This window comes from Meleagris gallopavo, chromosome 5 (genome assembly GCF_905368555.1).
Source record: "Meleagris gallopavo chromosome 5, MGAL_WU_HG_1.1, whole genome shotgun sequence".
In the NCBI taxonomy this organism is placed as follows: domain Eukaryota; kingdom Metazoa; phylum Chordata; class Aves; order Galliformes; family Phasianidae; genus Meleagris; species Meleagris gallopavo.
This window is the reverse complement of record NC_139408.1, coordinates 17,636,396-17,653,461: the sequence shown is the minus strand read 5'-3', so window position 1 is coordinate 17,653,461 and position 17,066 is coordinate 17,636,396. Positions and strand designations below refer to the sequence as shown.

Genomic DNA, 17,066 nt, shown 5'->3' with positions numbered 1-17,066 from the left:
ATGGTATCACCACCCCTTCTGTTTCACCTGGAAGGCAAATTCATGGGCCAGTTCTGAAAAATGCTTGGTTTCTCTGTGTCTGTGATTAAATATATTTCCTAGTGTTCATCATCTGGAAATACGGGAGGTTTTTCTGGTATGTCAAATGTGTTCCAACATAGAGTTTTTTGAGAATCTTGTCAGATGCCTCCTGTGCAGGTGCAGTCTGTACATCTGAGAGGAGTTTAGCGCAATCAAGGTCTGCTCCCAGATACACTCTTTTTTGTTAGAGAAATAGAAGTCATACAGTAGTGGTGACTTGATCATCTATTCTACCAGAAGGTCAGCAGTTCTCTGCATTAGAAATACTGACCCATGCAACACTACTTTTACTTCAGTGTGCTCTCAGCCAGTAGGGCAATCCAAATATATCACTAACGTTTTAATTCCTTGTGAAATCTACTTATAAGTCATTTTGAAAAAGAAAGATTATTAAACACCTGCTGTGCTTGAAAATATTGCCAGCGGACAGTGTTCGTGGGCAGAAGGAAAGTTGTTCTCCAGGGACTTTTGCAATTGTTAGATTAGTAAATAAAATCCTGGAAAGGGAAGAGCTACATAAATGTATTTTGTTTCTTCAATAGCATTTTGTACCTTGAGTGAATGAGCCAGGCAACTGAATTTAACCTAAAAGGTTTGCATAAGGATTGTTATACTATAAAATATGGGGGATGAAATTAATGTGAAATTAACCTTGCTCAGATTCATTGGTTTCCTTACTGTCTCCTGACTTGATCAGTTTGATTTAAATTCCTAACATAAGCAGTTGTGACTCATCATAGATAATCTAATTCATTTCTTCCAGTCGCTTGTACCTGAAGGAGACAGAATTGTGCTTCTAACTGGTACATCAGAGTGATATGACAAACACACGGCCTTGCTCCTGCTCGAATAAGAGTGCTTGCTTTGCTCAGGAGGCTGTGTGAAGGGGGTTAGGATGTTTTTACATCTTCAAATCCCCATCAACTTCAGCAGTAACTGACAAAAAATGTTCAGTAGACACAGAATACCAGTGAGCTGAGAAATGGGTTGGATATGATCATACTACTGTAGTCTGACACAGTAGTATAGTCTCCTGATCTAAGTTGATTTGGAGCCACTTCTCAAATTCTCTCTGCTCTGCACTCCCCATACCTGTAGTTTGGGCATTTCTCTGGAGAAGAGCAAACCTGGCTCTATCCAAGCCTTCCTCTAAAGAGATGGTGATAAAATGTACAGAGCTCAAGATTTTCCCATTTCTTGATTCTAATTTGTTCAATATTCAGATCAGTATACAGCAGGATTGTTTTGTGCACTGTTTTCATCTCTACTCCCCTTTCCTCAAACTAAGACACACACCTGAACAGCAGCAAAGAGGTTAGCTTTGTAAAAAGTAGTTCACAAAGGTAAAGAGGAAGAAAAAGCGTACAATGCTAGATCTCGACTGGAACAGCACAGTTCATTCAGTTCCATTTCAGTTGAGCTCTCTTTCCTCAGATTTAGAGGATTAAGGGCAGATTATTGCATTTGTAGACTTTGACGTAGTGAGTGATTGCTCTGCTAACAATCCATCGTTGTCAACCATCTCACAAGCCAGGGCCTCTTCTTGAACACTGCTTTCTTAACAAAATACAGGTGATGAAGGGAAAAAACATGCTGCTCTGAGTCAGGATTTAGCCTGATATTGACTATGGCCATGGTGGCTGTGGCTGACATGCAGCCAAAACTTTAAGCCTTCCCATCCTTTAGTGGTGTAGGGGTGGTGGTGGTGGGGGAATAAGACACAACCAGAAGACATGAAGTTATCAGAGTTTAACAGTTGTCTGTTAAAAGAAATCAGACAATTTAATGGTTGATTTACAGGCTGGTAAGGTAGGTTTTCAGATAAACAAGAAAGGTCATAGATTACAGAAATTTGAGTAGATTAATCCTAGAAGTTACAGATGATCATGCATTGGTTTTAGAGGCAAAACTGGAAGTTAAATGTAAAATCTAAAAGTGAGAAATATCCATGTTACTTCCCCAGTTTCAGTTCTCTACGATGTTCCACAGGCAGAGATGGGGAAGGACTGCTGAATTTGCTTCTCCACTAAAAGAAATGTCTGTGGAGCTACTGTTGAATCTAACTGCTCAGGTCAATCAGGCAAAATCATTAACTGCGGATACACAACGCTTTCCTTCCAGATTGTACGTGGACTGCACAGGAACATTTTCTACATGGCAGCTGGGACTTGTTTGCATGCTGGAGACCTTAACATGATTTTATCAGTGCTATAGACAATTAGTTCCTTTCTAGTAGTTTTGCACTCGTCTCAAGATATGTCAGTCTCTCTTGATCATGTATTTTAAAGCCAGAAATGATCTCCCCATAAGGCAGAACAGACAGATCCTGTTCATCATTAATGACAAGGAGGGCAGACAGGATATATCTCTGGAACAAACGAGGATGCATAAAGAAATGGAGTAAAATTTAAACCAGATTTTCAGAAGAAGAGGAAGCAAGAGTAATTTGTAACTTGTATTGACCTGCAGTTATCTTGCTTGTAATGTATGAGTCAAGATGCACTTCAGATGCAGAGAACTGTCACTCTGCACGGTAACTGTCACCTAATTTACTTTTCTCTTTACTTGCTTCTATGAAAACACAGTTTAAACCTTTAACTTTTTTATATCGAAACATATTTAAAGGAAAGAAGTTGCCCCTATAACACAAGGGGCAGAAAGAAAAAACATTTTTAAGTTGTAACTTATTAAAGGTATTTTTTAAGCAAAAACTATTTTTCCAATAAAACACCTACTCTTGGAGCAGTTATCTGCCATTTAGAAGCTGTCCTTCCAAAGGGCAAATAATTCTTTAAATTTGCATCAGACTGACACTTCTAGAAGAAAAAAGACTATAGTAGATGTTTCTGAGAGAATTTGGTTTTGTGCCCTTCAGAAAATTAAAAAATATACAGTTTAATTTTAAAAAATCCAGGAGATAAATTGTTGTTTATAGCTCAGATTTTCACCAAATCTTACTATCTACAATTCAGAGGAAAGCCTTTTGCATTTCATTAAGTAAATAGCACTCTTTAGCAATAACTGAACAGAGGTATGAAGGTAAATGACATGGTCAAACTGCATTTTGAATGGAAGAGGCACTGTCATTGTTCCTTTCAGATGAAGAAGGAAATTCTGAAATTTTCTGCTTTTTACTGCAAGTTCTACAGAGTGTTCTTAATTCCTCCTCTCACTAAAAGTATTGATATCTTCAGCTGCTCATCTTTAGCAAACGTATTTACTTTCAGCTCTGATGGCTCTTATATCAGCATAGGCTAGTTCTGTTGGTAGATTTTTCAGCTTGTTTTCAACTTCACTTGACGCTCTATTGCCATTGTGATCATTTCCTTTATTCTCTCACTTGTAGAAATATTCTTTTTTTTCTTTTTTTTTTTTTTATAGCAGTCTATCATTACCTATACAGATAAGTATTTGTTTTCCCATGAAAGAGTGTATTTTATAGTAGCACCAAAAATTGATTGTAGATATTAGAAAGCAATTTCACATAAACCCTGTAACATCTATAGACAGTCACCTGTATTTGGCTGTAATTTCCATTACATTTTTTGCAAAAAGGATAACTAGAACAATTCTTCTGTTGAATCTTCAGCATTATTAAGAACTTCAGAAATTGTTTGCAGTATCAGGATGGAAAATGTTCTTACACCCTATTGTATGGCAGTAGTATAATGAAAGGAGCTATTATGTGAAAGAATACATTTTCTTGTATTTTGATTTATGGTCATATGGTGAATTTTTGGTCATATGTTGAGTAATTTAGTTTGAGATGAGCATGTTATATTGTTAATAAACTTAGAGAAGTTGTTAGAGTTTAAATACCCTATGAAGATTGGTACTGTATATAAATTCTTTTCCATTTTTTTTGGATTTCACCAAGGCAGAATCTGGCTTGTATTAGGCATAATACTTAAATGATATTAAAATATAAGATTCTGATAGGATTACGCATATTTTCATGTTATTCAACTGCTTGGTCTTTGTCCAATTTTGATTTGCACTTTTGTTCATGTAATTAAATATAATTCTTGTTTTAAACTATAGTTTTGTTATGAAAAGACATACCAGAATTCGCAATTTTACTAGAGCCTTAATTTTATTCTTATATCATCACATTCTTTTTTGTAATTCATATTGTGTGTAAAGAAACTCTGGCCTGCTCTTACCGTAGCAACCACATCTTTTGTTTTTACAAAAAGCAAAACGAAGGAAAAAAAAAAAAACTTGAAATGGTGAAGCCTAATTATTAATTTTGGGAAAGTTATCCTTTTCATTTACCATTGTTATGTCCTTCAGAAGGGAAAATGTTGACTAGAAAGTCTCTTGCTAGTACCAAATTATCTATTACAACATATCTCTTACACATTGTTGTGAGAAGGAGAAGACAGACGTTAAGCCCTCATTCTAAAAGAGCATTAGTGGTTTCAGCAAATTATATATATCTATATATAAAATATTATATATATATATTAATTTCTCCTTCAAGTTCCCTGCTGTGTTGGAATACATGAAGCATTGCCAGTTTTTATAAATACAAAAATTATTTTATTTTTGACTCCTGCAGAATTTCATGTTAATGATGCCGCCTGAGATTTATTGAAAAGATTATTTCAAGTTTTTTTTGGTAGTGCAGAACCTATGTATCTATCTCAAATTCTACATTTTTAGTATTAGGCAGTGTGTGCTTCTCCTCCATCTCACCAGTAATTTGTCTTGTTTTGTTTCAGTACATCAGGTGCATCACTGACTTCTCCACATTTTCCTCTAGCAGTTCCAAAATGGTTTTCTTCTCGATATCCATAATGCTGTATTCCTTTATATAATCATTATTATTTTATTCGTAGATTTAATCTCTAGACAAACTTAGGCAAGAATGGTGAAGTCTGGCTGCATTCTAGCAGTACCTCATTTTCTCTTCTACCTCTTTTCCATGTTAGGTCTTCAGGCAGGTCTAAAGATATTTTCTTCCCTCTTGCTGTTAGTAATTGCTGATATTTAATAATCCATGCAATAATGGGAAAGCTTTTGCTTTCTGGTGACCTTATTTTGCCTTGTATTCACAGATGGCCTTATAAAACACATTCTTTTTCTCATCTTAGATGTTTTATCAGCTGCTCCTGTTGTAAACTCATGAAATTACGGGTGTGACAATCCCAACTTCTGTCTCACTGTGCTTTTAGGACATTGAAATATCAGTGTAACTTGAAGCATTTTTGACAGGTTAATGACAGGTTCAGTTCTGAACTCTCCTCAACAGGAATCTATTACTGGCGCATTTTGCAGTTTCAGCTGATTGGAACCTTGGACTTGCATTTGTTATTTGAAGCTGTACAACAGGATGCTACAGTAGTTATAATAGGTGTATGTAAGTTATAAATTATGCTTTCCTACTTATTTCATATGTAAGAAATGCACTCTATTCTTATGTCAACAGAGTATACATTGTTAAAAATATATTAAGTGTTGATAAATACCTAATATATATAGGAATATGAATGAAAAGGCTTTTATTTTAAGACTGAGTTATCAGATTGATTTTGTGTAGTAATAAATACAGACTTTTCAAGAACAACTGGAATTTATAAACATATTTTTCATTAATTGTACCCCAAATTTGTATTTGTTACTTCTATTTATGTATTATTTACAACTTTCTTTTTCTTTTTTTTTTGCATGTAAATATAGAGATGCAATCTCTGAACAATAGCACTAGGTCTTAGGTAACTAAAAAAAAAGTCATGCTAATTTTGTTTTATTTGGCTTCCTTCTCGCGGTGGATTTGTTACTGTGTTCCAAAATCAGTGCTCACCCCGTTAGCCTCTAACTTTCTAGACATGTGTAGGTTTCCCTACATACATGAAGTTGGAGAAGTGTTTGATAAACAGTATTATTGAAACCCACCCAGGTGTAACATTTTGCTTAATGGATGTTTTCTTGGGTTTAAAATGTACTTCCCATTGAAGGTGATTTGCAAATAAGCAGTTAGTGGAATCTGTGCAACTGAATATGCTATATTAAAAAACTGAAAATTGACACTTTAAAAAATATTTTTCTCTCAAATATTTCTGTTAGTAGTCATCCACGCTTCATAAGCAACACCTCAAATATCTTAGGATTGCATCAGTGACAAATGAGGTAAACATTTAATTTCAAATACTGGTTTTACAGATCCTGATTTGTCAGACCAGGCTTCTTACTATTTCATTAGTATTCTCAGGACACCTTTTTTTTCTTTTTTTTCCTCAGCATTGATTTGATTTTCATCTGAGGCTATAGTAGTGCAAATCAAGTTCAAATTCAAAGCCATTGAGTCACAGCAGTTCCACTGATACAGAATTCAATTGTAGTCAGGCTCTGAGACTACAATTTTAAAGCCTGATAAGGCATGTGTTAACAGAGCAGAGTGCTTATGCTAGAAATCATCAAAATGGCTTTGAGCAAGTTAAGATCCCTACCATACTGCAATACTCTGCAGAGATCATATTCTGGGTCCCAAAAACCACAGCATACGTTAGCAAAGAGATGAGTTTGGACTAATTAGCCTTGATTTTCAGCAGGACCAGTTAGCTTGGCTGGCTTAGCAAGCACACCGCTAACGGAATTGTGCTGCCTTGACTTCCATGGACTTATTTTTGGTAGCTCGGGGACCTCCATGCTGAACACTGGGTTTTGTACAGATGTACTCTGAAGACCTGTGTTGTATGACTGACCTACGTTCCCAGTCAACATACTTTGAAGAGCTACCCATGTTTTTGTTAGTCTATCATATTTATTCTACTAAAATAATTGATAGTATATTCTTAATAGGACATTTATGTCCTTTCAGTGTATGTATACAGTGATTAGGAAGAATCTCACCTCCAATTGCTTAGAAGTAAAAATATGCATTATTATTGTGCAATTATTACAATCCTTGATAACTAGAACTAAAGCTTTTTTTTCCATTGGAAACTTATTCTGTCCCTATTTTTATTATCTTCTACTGAGAAAGGTCACTGAAATGTTTCAAAAGGCATGTACACTGTGTAGTGCACCTGTGGGATGTTCAAGTATTTGCTTCTGCATACTCAAACTATTAAATTGCATTACTTGACCTATATTACACGTCTCTGGAGCTACCCACTAAATAAAATGGCATGTTTCCTTAGGAAGTACAAAACATATGAGATGTCTCTCTCTCTATGTATACACATATATGAAAACCCAGTTTAAACATGGATTCACTTTTACAGTGCATTCATCACTTCAGCTTAATCTGAACAGGCAAGACACATTTTTGGTGTTAATGTGACCGAACGTTCATCCTTGATTAAAATGGCAATGCAAAAACTGAAAATGGAAGGGATTATGTAAGAGCTGAGAAAACTTCTGACAAAAATATTCTGGGCAGGGGTTTCAAAGGCTGATTAGGGTTAAGTTACATTTAAAGTTTACTCTGTGCTTACTTTTGCAGCACTAGAATTTAAGTTATTGGACAGTGTCTGTTTGCTCTTAGGAGCATGATATTCAATTATTATTGAAAAGTTGCTCAAATAATCTTAGTTTTTACATCAGAAGAGAAAAAAGTCTAATGCTTCCTATGTCTCTATTTTTAGTTTTAAGCATTGGAGAAGGTGGATTCTGGGAAGGCAGCACCCGGGGACATATTGGATGGTTTCCTGCAGAATGTGTTGAAGAAGTTCAGTGTAAACCAAATGAAAGCAAACCAGGTAATCAGTTTAAGTTCTTGTTGAATTCTAACAATGACAAATGTGACGTATGGGACAAGCAGAGACAGCCTAAATGGTAATGTGTTACACAGCAGTGTGTTTGTGCAATATTAGAAACTGGAGAATTAAATAAAGCTGAGCTGCTGAATTAAAAAAATAAAGATAGGTTTATTGATAAGATTTTACTGAATGCTATCTAAGCAAACAGTCTTTCTCATGAGGGATGATGCTGTGAAGTACTGTGAAAGCTCTTTCATGGAGCTGTATTCACAAATTTTGTAAAGTGGTATGCTGTGCTTTATCTTCTTGCAGTATGGGAGAATAATTAGACAAATAATGGAAGGAAAATCGATCAGTCATCTCCCAGTCTAAGGTAGTCATATAATGTATTATTCTCTTGTTCATAGAGGTAACGTTTCCTCTGTTGAACTTTTACTAAATTTTAGAAGAGACATCTGTTAGTGGGATGGCCCACTTACATCCTTGCTGATAAAAAATGAAATGGAATTCTCCATTATCCTACGCTTTAACTGCCATGAGTAAACCAATAATGACTTTAGGCAAGTAGTCTTTACATTTCAAGTAAAATAAAAGAAAGATATGAACATTGAAGCATGCTATTTTAAGAATTACCTAGCATCTCATAATTTCTGTCCTTTTAAGAATTATGATATGAGGACATACTCTCTAATTAAAAGCTCATTTTAAATGAGCTCTAAGAACATAATTAATGTTCTCTACAAATGTGGGCACTAAATTAGCTATCAATGTGTTTTGGTTCTCTGATGTATTGACTAAGAACTTCCTGGCATTGCACAGAAAATACCCTCAAATTTATGCATAGTATTATTCATTCATGAACATTATTATTTTACGTGTGCCATTGTAAACTGCACAGGCATACTTCTTTTACTTATTGCATGTGCACTAAAGTATATATATAAACTGGATGGAATGGAATAGAATTGAATATGCTGGATGGGATAATTCCAGAGTAGTAAGAATCTGGAGATGTTTGTAAGATTTTGTAATTATTTTAATTTCCTTTCTTATAATGGAAGCAGAGGTAAAATGAAATAGATTTTAAGGGATGAGCAGAAAAGGAGATGAAAAGGTTGCTTTTATAATACAAAAGCTATAAGAATGAAGGAATGAGGCATCAGAGACAGTGCTCTAAAGATAAGCAAGCATTACATGGAAAGGTTATACTTCCTCTTCCATTTCCCTTTTGAGGAATAATAATAAAAAAAAAAACAAAAAACAGGCAAAACCAAATCTAATATTTGGAGAGAACAAAGTCAGCCTGTAGAGTAATGAGAAAATAGTTGTGTAGCTCCTCAAAGGGCTTAAGAAGAAATAAGAATTTAAAGACGTGGAGGTATATTAAACAAAAGGAAGACTGAGGCTGGAAATGATGAATGTAGAAAGCAGTGAAGTTTGTTCTCAAATATTGGATAAGACAAAGAGAATAACAAAATTGAAATTCCAGTATATATAACATTTTTCAGAAACAATATGGAAGAGGAATAAATTCAATCAATGTGAAAGATAATCTACTGAAGCGTCGCACATGAAAAATTCTGAAGGACCCTCAGTAACAATTTGTGGCCACTTTATTGGAGGACTTCAGAAAGATACAGTCTGTCTAAGAAAGATGTCATAAACACCTTTCTTGGCTCTATCATGGCAACTCTGCATTACATTTGAGCTGTGTATTTTTGTATCCAAATCGGAAGAAAGTTCTGGGGAGAGAGATTATGTGAAGTTCTAAAACATGAAAGCAGTTTTACATCTTCTTTAGGCATATGCAGTAGTTTTGTAAAAATAAAGTAATCAAATCTGTTTGTCACAGGTCCTTAGAGGTCTTTTCAAGAAACAGTATAGAAAGTAAATTCAGTATATCACAAGATTGTTTTTATATATGACAAGGAATAGTGCTTTGATCAGTCAAAGAAAATGAAAATTAAGAAAAAAATTGTTTTGATATGAATAAAAGCATTACTAAATCTGGAAGTACTGAAAGAATATCAACAGAAACATCTTAACATTTTCTGACGTGGAATTTTGAAATCTTATACCATGTGCCTGGTACAACAACAGAGCATTTATTGTTATTTGTACCTATTGTCTTTCTGATTGTTCTTCAGTTTATTTATTGTAAATTTTTAAGATTAGCTGAAATTCTTAAGTTTAATATTCTTCTTTGCCAAAAAAATAATATGATTAAATAAACACAAATGTGCACAATTTCTATACCTTTAAACTTGTGCACTCACATATTTTCCTGAGCTTTCTGGAAAAATCTGGCTTTCTGCCCTGCACTCAAAAGTCACAGGTAAAGTACAGTACATGTCTCTCTGTGCTATGAGCATGAAATATGTCAAATCCAAAATATATGCCATATTGTTATTGAAGTATGGTATGGACTAAAAGCAGCTGATCACTGAATTGCTCTATGCAGTTAGCTTCATTGCTTTTGCATAGGAAACAATGGGAATGAAAAGATAAAGCTTCATAAGCAAAAATCAGCCAGTACTCCCTCTGAGTACAAATGCAAAATAATTTAGAAAAATGTGTTAAGCATGGTGAAAAGATTAGAAATTAAATTAGGTCTGCTGGGATTACTGAAAGAATCAGCTGAGAAACATCATAAACTTGTGGAAGTTGCAAGAATTTGCATCTCGGACTTTGCAAAGAAGCAGAAGTTCTTATGATAATGATTCAGTAAGTAGATCATCATAATGTGTAGGAAATGAATCTCAAACTCAGCTCTTTTCAGACCAGGACCGCAATAGTTGTTTTTTTGTTTTGCTATGAGATATAGGAACATGTCTTCAAATGACTTCCCTTTGCTATTAAGTTTGAATAATTGTGTTTAATAGTAGCTTGCCATTTGCAAGCCAAGAGTGAAAGAAAGAGAAATAGTTCTTGGAAAAAACAAACCACAATTAAACACTACATGCCCAGTAAAACTGGCGGGCAGGTGTTTCATGTCATGCTGATGTATAATCTCACTTCAAAGACAAGTTCAATTTTCAGGGAATTATATTGCCATCCAGACTCTTCTCTGGATGTAGGCAGCACAGAATGGCACCTGGTTCCTGCGATCTCTTCAAAGATACCATGCCAGCTTGGCAAGTTCTGTTTTCCAGAAAAAAGTAATATTGACTGACATTAATTCTAAACCACTTCTTTAATCCCTCATTAATTGAGACTTGTAGGAAATATTTCATTATTTTCCTAGGACTGATGCCGTGCTTATGGGATTTTAATTATCCAGGTCGTCTCATTTACCCTTTAAAGCACTGGCACAAGATCTGTTTTCTTTCAGTTTTATAAAGTTTCCTTAGTATTTCAAGAACGAATGAAAAATGAATTATGACAAAGAAAATCATTATCAGCGGCCTGCTGTATTCCATTGTTTGTTTTAGAAAACTTATAAATACAAAACCTTCATGCCATCTTGTTTTAAACAATGTAGTTTTAGTAGCCATATTTAACATTTTTTCTAAATCGTTGTTAGAGTCAAAAGTATTCCTTCAGGGGAGATTGGTACAACTTTTTTTTCTTCTAGGACAAACACAGAGTACAACTGCTACATATTTCTTTCTGCATTGACAGCTTTCCTTTGTTATTCAGGAATGAACCAATTCCGATGTTAATTTTTTTTTATTCCTAAATATGTGAATAGGATATTGGAATAATGACTTCAAAGTAAAAGAGGGGAAATTTAAGATAGTTGTTTGGAGGAAATTCTTCACTCAAACGGCAGAGAGACCCTGGTGCAGCTGCCCAAAGGAGCTGTGGGTGCCCCATGTCAGGGGGTTCGGATTGTGTGGGCTGCAAGGTTCCCTCCAACCCAGGCCATGGTATGATTCTGTAAAAATAGACTGTTTGCATGTGTGCCAAAGTGTTCTGGGTGGATTGGAATCATGTTCTGCAGGAAAAGCTTAATATGCATGAAACCCAAGTTATCTGAGATTTATGTAAATATGAGGCTCTAACTTGTATTGATAGACATCTTAATAGGATTTATTAGCTAAGTAATGCAACTCACAGCAACACAAGTCATCTTGGATCTCTGGCAGCAATAGTTTGCATCCACTGAGGACACACTACATGACGCAGATGAAATGAAAAGCAAGGCTCTTCCTCTTACCAGTTTATTTTCCTCTTAAAATTCATTTTCATTCTTAATATCAGAAGAATTCCTACCTAATACTTGCCAATGGCAAATGAAGTATGAAATAATAAGTTGTCCTTAAAATCAGCTGTCTCACTAATAGAAGAATACCATAAGTATAGATATTTTCATTTGCTTTTCTTCCATCACTCTGTCTTGATAGATTTAATACAAAAATGCTTTCTGTTGGATTTGCAATTTTACACTCCACTTGCCCTTCAGCAGTCATATATAGATTACCTGATTGCTTGTAGCTGAGGTGAACTATCATTTAGTTTTTTAGCAAGAAGTAATTTTTAATGTGTATAGTTGTTTCCCGCTGTGTTCTCTCCCAACTGATTTGCCTGAAGAACTCTTAGATTTTACAGATGATACCAAAATGTAGGCAGGCTCAGCGTGTCTTTTAGTTATTCTCACTTTAGAAATTTCCTTTCATTTCTTGACTTCCTCAGTGTACCTTTCCCTGAGTTCTTTGCTTATCTTTCATATCGTCTTCTGGGTTATTTTTCACTCAGCAGCAACCTCCATGCATTTTTCTATCCTGTGGCCTTAGGGTACACATTATAAGTAGTTGTAGCATGTCTAATTCGGAGAATGAGGGGAAGATTTGACACATAAAATCTCTGCTCTTCATATAATAGTTGATTTCCTAGCAAGCTCACTTTATTTCTCAAACTTTGTATTTTTCAAATTCAAATTTTTAAATTTACACTTACATTCAATTTAATAGTAAAGCTTATCTAAATCCCCTTTTACTTTTCCCTCAGATTTTCTACGATCCTTTGTTTCAAACTTATACTGTTATTACTCAATTTTTCTACCCATTTCTTTCCTTTCCCTTCCCTTCCCTTCCCTTCCTTCCTTCCTTCCCTTCCCTTCCCTTCCCTTCCCTTCCCTTCCCTTCCCTTCCCTTCCCTTCCCTTCCCTTCCCTTCCCTTCCCTTCCCTTCCCTTCCCTTCCCTTCCCTTCCCTTCCCTTCCCTTCCCTTCCTTCCTTCCCTTCCCTTCCCTTCCCTTCCCTTCCCTTCCCTTCCCTTCCCTTCCCTTCCCTTCCCTTCCCTTCCCTTCCCCTCCTTTACTAATGAGATCCAGCTTTTTGCTTTGTTTACAGTAGTCTTACAGATACTGTTAGATCTTCATACACATCTTTTTAACTGGTGATTTTTGGACACTTGGTATAATACTCTGGAGTTGATGCTCTGAATCGGCCAGCATCTGTGTTTTTGAATTTACCATATTTCTGCTTATTTGAATAGGTTTTAGTTCTGTGAAATTGTATTTTACATTATTCTCTTTGCATGTGCCTACACATAATGGAATATAGAGTGTGATTTCTCACCTGACAAAGGTGCTTTGCTGCTACTTCTGGTATAGATAAAATCAGTGACTGTCTACATCAGCAAGTGGTCCAGCAGGAAGAAATCAAATCCAAAGAGTGAACCTCACATTCATAACATAGGAGCCTGGGTGCTCATTTCAGACTAGACATATTTTGGGCATGTGGTTCAAACAGCCACTAGTGGCATCTTTCATTTAGTTTCCTCCTAAAAGAATCTTCAAATGTGCAAACTTTGAGCCTGCTCAGTCTTGTGGCCTTTTAGCAGTGTGGAGCACTTCAAAGCACATTTCTGGCCTAGGCTAAAATGCTAATGTAGCTGCTCACATGCTGACCTCTAGTGACACTGGTGCTCAGAGCAGATGCTATCTAGTGTCTAAGGTGGTCTTTCTCTCTGAAAATGTCTGTACCAGTAAGTTCAGTATAGCTTGCTCCTGTGTTCTTAGCAGTGTGAAAACACAATAGATTTTCCAGTAATAGAACATTTCCCACACCTGTTAGTGTTTTACCTATGTAATCATACATAGATTCTATAAGCAGAAACTGTAGTTTGCCTCATCCAGCATTCCCTCTGGATTTCAGAAGCTACCAAACAGGTTAAAGTTGTATTAATAAACGGAATGCTTTACTACACAGACTGCTAATATTGAGATACAGAATTTACCTTATTACACATTCTCAGTATTTAACAGTATGTGCATTCAGTATAAACAGATATATTCCCTATTTCTGCCACCCCTTTTTAAAGTAGTACAACACCTTTGCAGACAGCATAGCCAGACAAGCTGCTAGAAAATTGATTTGCCTTCTTTTAAAAAAAGATGTTTCCTTGCTCTGCATTGTGGAGCTACAGCTGTACTTCTTGGGAGAGTAATGGTTGTCATAAGGGGAAGTTGTGCCAGGGACCCACTAACAAACAGGGGTGGATGGTTACAAGTCAGTGTGGAAGTTGTAGCCTGGACTGTCCTGTAAATTTAGGCTATTGAAGTTCTAAAACAAAAGAAATATATTCTTACATAGCTGATTGTTAATTTCAAATATTTTCTGTTTAACTCTTTGTGAGGAGAATGGGTGCTAGAAAATTAAAGTTTCACATTCCTTTTTCTACTTCTTCTTCATCCTGGAATAGTGATGCAGCGTACTACAAAAGAATATCTTGCTGAGTGTGCTCTGTAGGGCAAGCGAACACTAGATCTTATCCAAGAAATTTGATCACTTTACGTGTGTGTGCATGCAGGCATGCATATACACCTCACTGTATTCCAGTTTGGAACAGAAATGTAATCCAGTGAGCCTTATCCATGAATCATCAAGACCAGAGGACATGATGGAACACATATTCCATCCAAGCAGAGCTTGTTCATGCAGCCGAGGACTTGGACTGGGGGCTTGCTGTGCAATAGTTCTGTCTTTGGCTACCCGTAGAGGGCTTCGAGCTTTTGGATATGGCTATCACACTTCTTCCTATGAGCTGTGGGCACCTGAGTTCTGGAAGATTTTTGATAGTAAGCTTAGATAAATGCTCCTTCCATGTTATTTCACCTTGAATAGAAGGTACGTACATATCTGTGGCAAAATGATTGTGCAACTCAAACTCATAAACAGCAAAAATTAAAGATAAAACATTGCTGCAGCTGGATGGACTAAAGAAGGAGGTATAAAAATAAATTATATAGGTAAGAAGTGAAAGATGAATTTTTGTTGTGGAAGTTAACCACAAACCTTCTAACAACAGTTGCGTTAACAGCTGAGAAGTCTGATAGCTTGGAAATGTATTCTTACAATAGCAAGGGCATTTGGCTGAGCTTAATATGGCACAGAGCATGTAAACCAAGTAAAAAATATTAAGCACAAGACTGCCACACATGTAAGTTTATCACTGTAAAAAAATGGTATGATGTGGATACAAATTCAGCCATTTGAAAATAGGTGAAAAGCTCAAGTGATTAATACAATATCCTTGTAGTTCCAGACACCAGTCCTAAACATGGTTTGCAGTTGAACAGATGTATTTATGCAAGCTTACCCCTGCCTATTTGAGGAACGTCCAGCTATCAAAACCTGGTACCTAGAGCTCAAAAGAACAGGTCTAACAGTATCTGTTAAGCCCCAGTGCTTTGAAGTATACTGCCCAAAGCTCTGACCTCTAAAATAAGCTTCTCTGCCCTACTTCTGTATTGTGTGCAACAAACCACATGGCTCTCATGGTTCTGAAAAGTTCCACCTTTTGATAATTGACTTTCTTCTGTAAAATATATTTCCCATCTACGAATTTATAATTAAAAAAAATGTGAATAGGTGACAAGACATAGCACAGCAATCATCCACAGAAATTGTGCTCTGTGTGAAAAAGATAATGCTTCACACTGTATTTGTATGTACAAACTGCATTCCCTTCCATCAAAGAGTGGAAAAAAAAAATGCTCTATCCTGACGTGAAAAAAGTCAGTGTGAAGAACTAGAACTAAAGTGCTTTCCACAAACCTCAGCTGACATGGGAACTTGGTGCAATAGTATTCAGCCAGTTCTGATAACTCTCTGTAGCTGAGGATGCAAATCAACTCTAGTTTTTGTCTCGAGTACTGGAAATTTAAAGAGTGAACCTCAGCAAGTTTCAGTACTTTAGCTTTGCTGAGCAAAGTATTTGTGCTCTCAGTAATGATAAACAGCAGTTTAGGAAAAGACTTCTAAATGAATCATCACTCAACAATAATGCTAATTTGGAAGTGGGGGTAACACAAGAGCTGTTTTGGTCCACAAACGAGCTATATGATGGAGTTTTGTGCTTCCCATGCATCCTGGTGATGTGTATTCTCTCTGACCAAGGGTACATTAACCTTCCAGTCAGTGCTCTTCTTACCAAAATATAATGGGAAATTTTTACTATAATACTATTATTATAAGAAGTATATCTGTCCTTTGGAAAACTGAGTCTACCAACTTATTTTGCTAGTTGGCTCATCTCTCTCAAATTATAGTGGCTTTCCTCTGCTAATAATATGAGTTTAGTTCTAAGAAAGAGTAAAATAAAGCATTCCATAATTTATTCAATTTCTGAGAACAGCATAAAGCAAAAGCCTAGGTCTAGCCTGTCTTCATCTTCATCTCTGAGTAAGTAATTTTTAATACATAATATTTCACTGTCTCATCTCCTTAGCTGATGTGCACTTCATCGTTTTTACTCTGATTTTCATCCTTATTAAGAGCCACTTAGGAACAACTCTAATCAGTTGAAAAGGAACAACACAACTCTCTAAAGCATTGAAATAGGCTAAAGTTAAATTGCACAGCAAAAGAAAATTAAACTTAGATGCTAGGAAACTCAACATTCCAAATGCACCTAGGATTGCTTATGTGTGAAATTGGACACGCAAGTACAGATGTTTTCCTTTTCTGATTCCTTCTGCATTTTTCCGCTGTGTCCATCTAACTATAAAGAATTAAAAAGTGCCAATTCTGAGGAATATCTCAAAAAGAAAACGTTTACTGTTATAGTATCTTCCTTTTATTTCTACAATTGCCTTCACATTTTCTGTTCAGTCCAGCTAACACGAAGAAGTAACTTTCAAAGCCTGTGAGCATATATAGATGCTAAAAATTTCTTATGTTAAAAATTACTCAAGAAGTGTCAAAAAGATAAAATGAATGATTTATACAGTGAGCCAAACTTTTTGGGAATTTAAGCCCAGTTATTGGTTTAAGACAGAATACTACAGCCTGTGGCAGTATTTGAGAAGCACTGTTATGCAGTGCACTAGCAA

General features: G+C 35.7%; 1 protein-coding gene across 5 annotated transcripts in view; it reads left to right on the top strand.

Moving 5' to 3' along the window:
- SHANK2 (SH3 and multiple ankyrin repeat domains 2) overlaps positions 1-17,066 on the top strand; it is a 344,905-nt gene that overhangs the window by 138,734 nt on the left and 189,105 nt on the right. For 3 of the 5 annotated variants that reach the window (XM_085224519.1, XM_085224518.1, XM_085224522.1), the window contains 2 exons: positions 5,336-5,443; positions 7,674-7,787. In XM_085224519.1, coding sequence (XP_085080645.1) covers positions 5,336-5,443; positions 7,674-7,787 — 222 coding nt within the window. The remainder of the gene's footprint in view (positions 1-5,335; positions 5,444-7,673; positions 7,788-17,066) is intronic. The other 2 variants (XM_085224521.1, XM_085224520.1) reach the window with 1 other exon arrangement.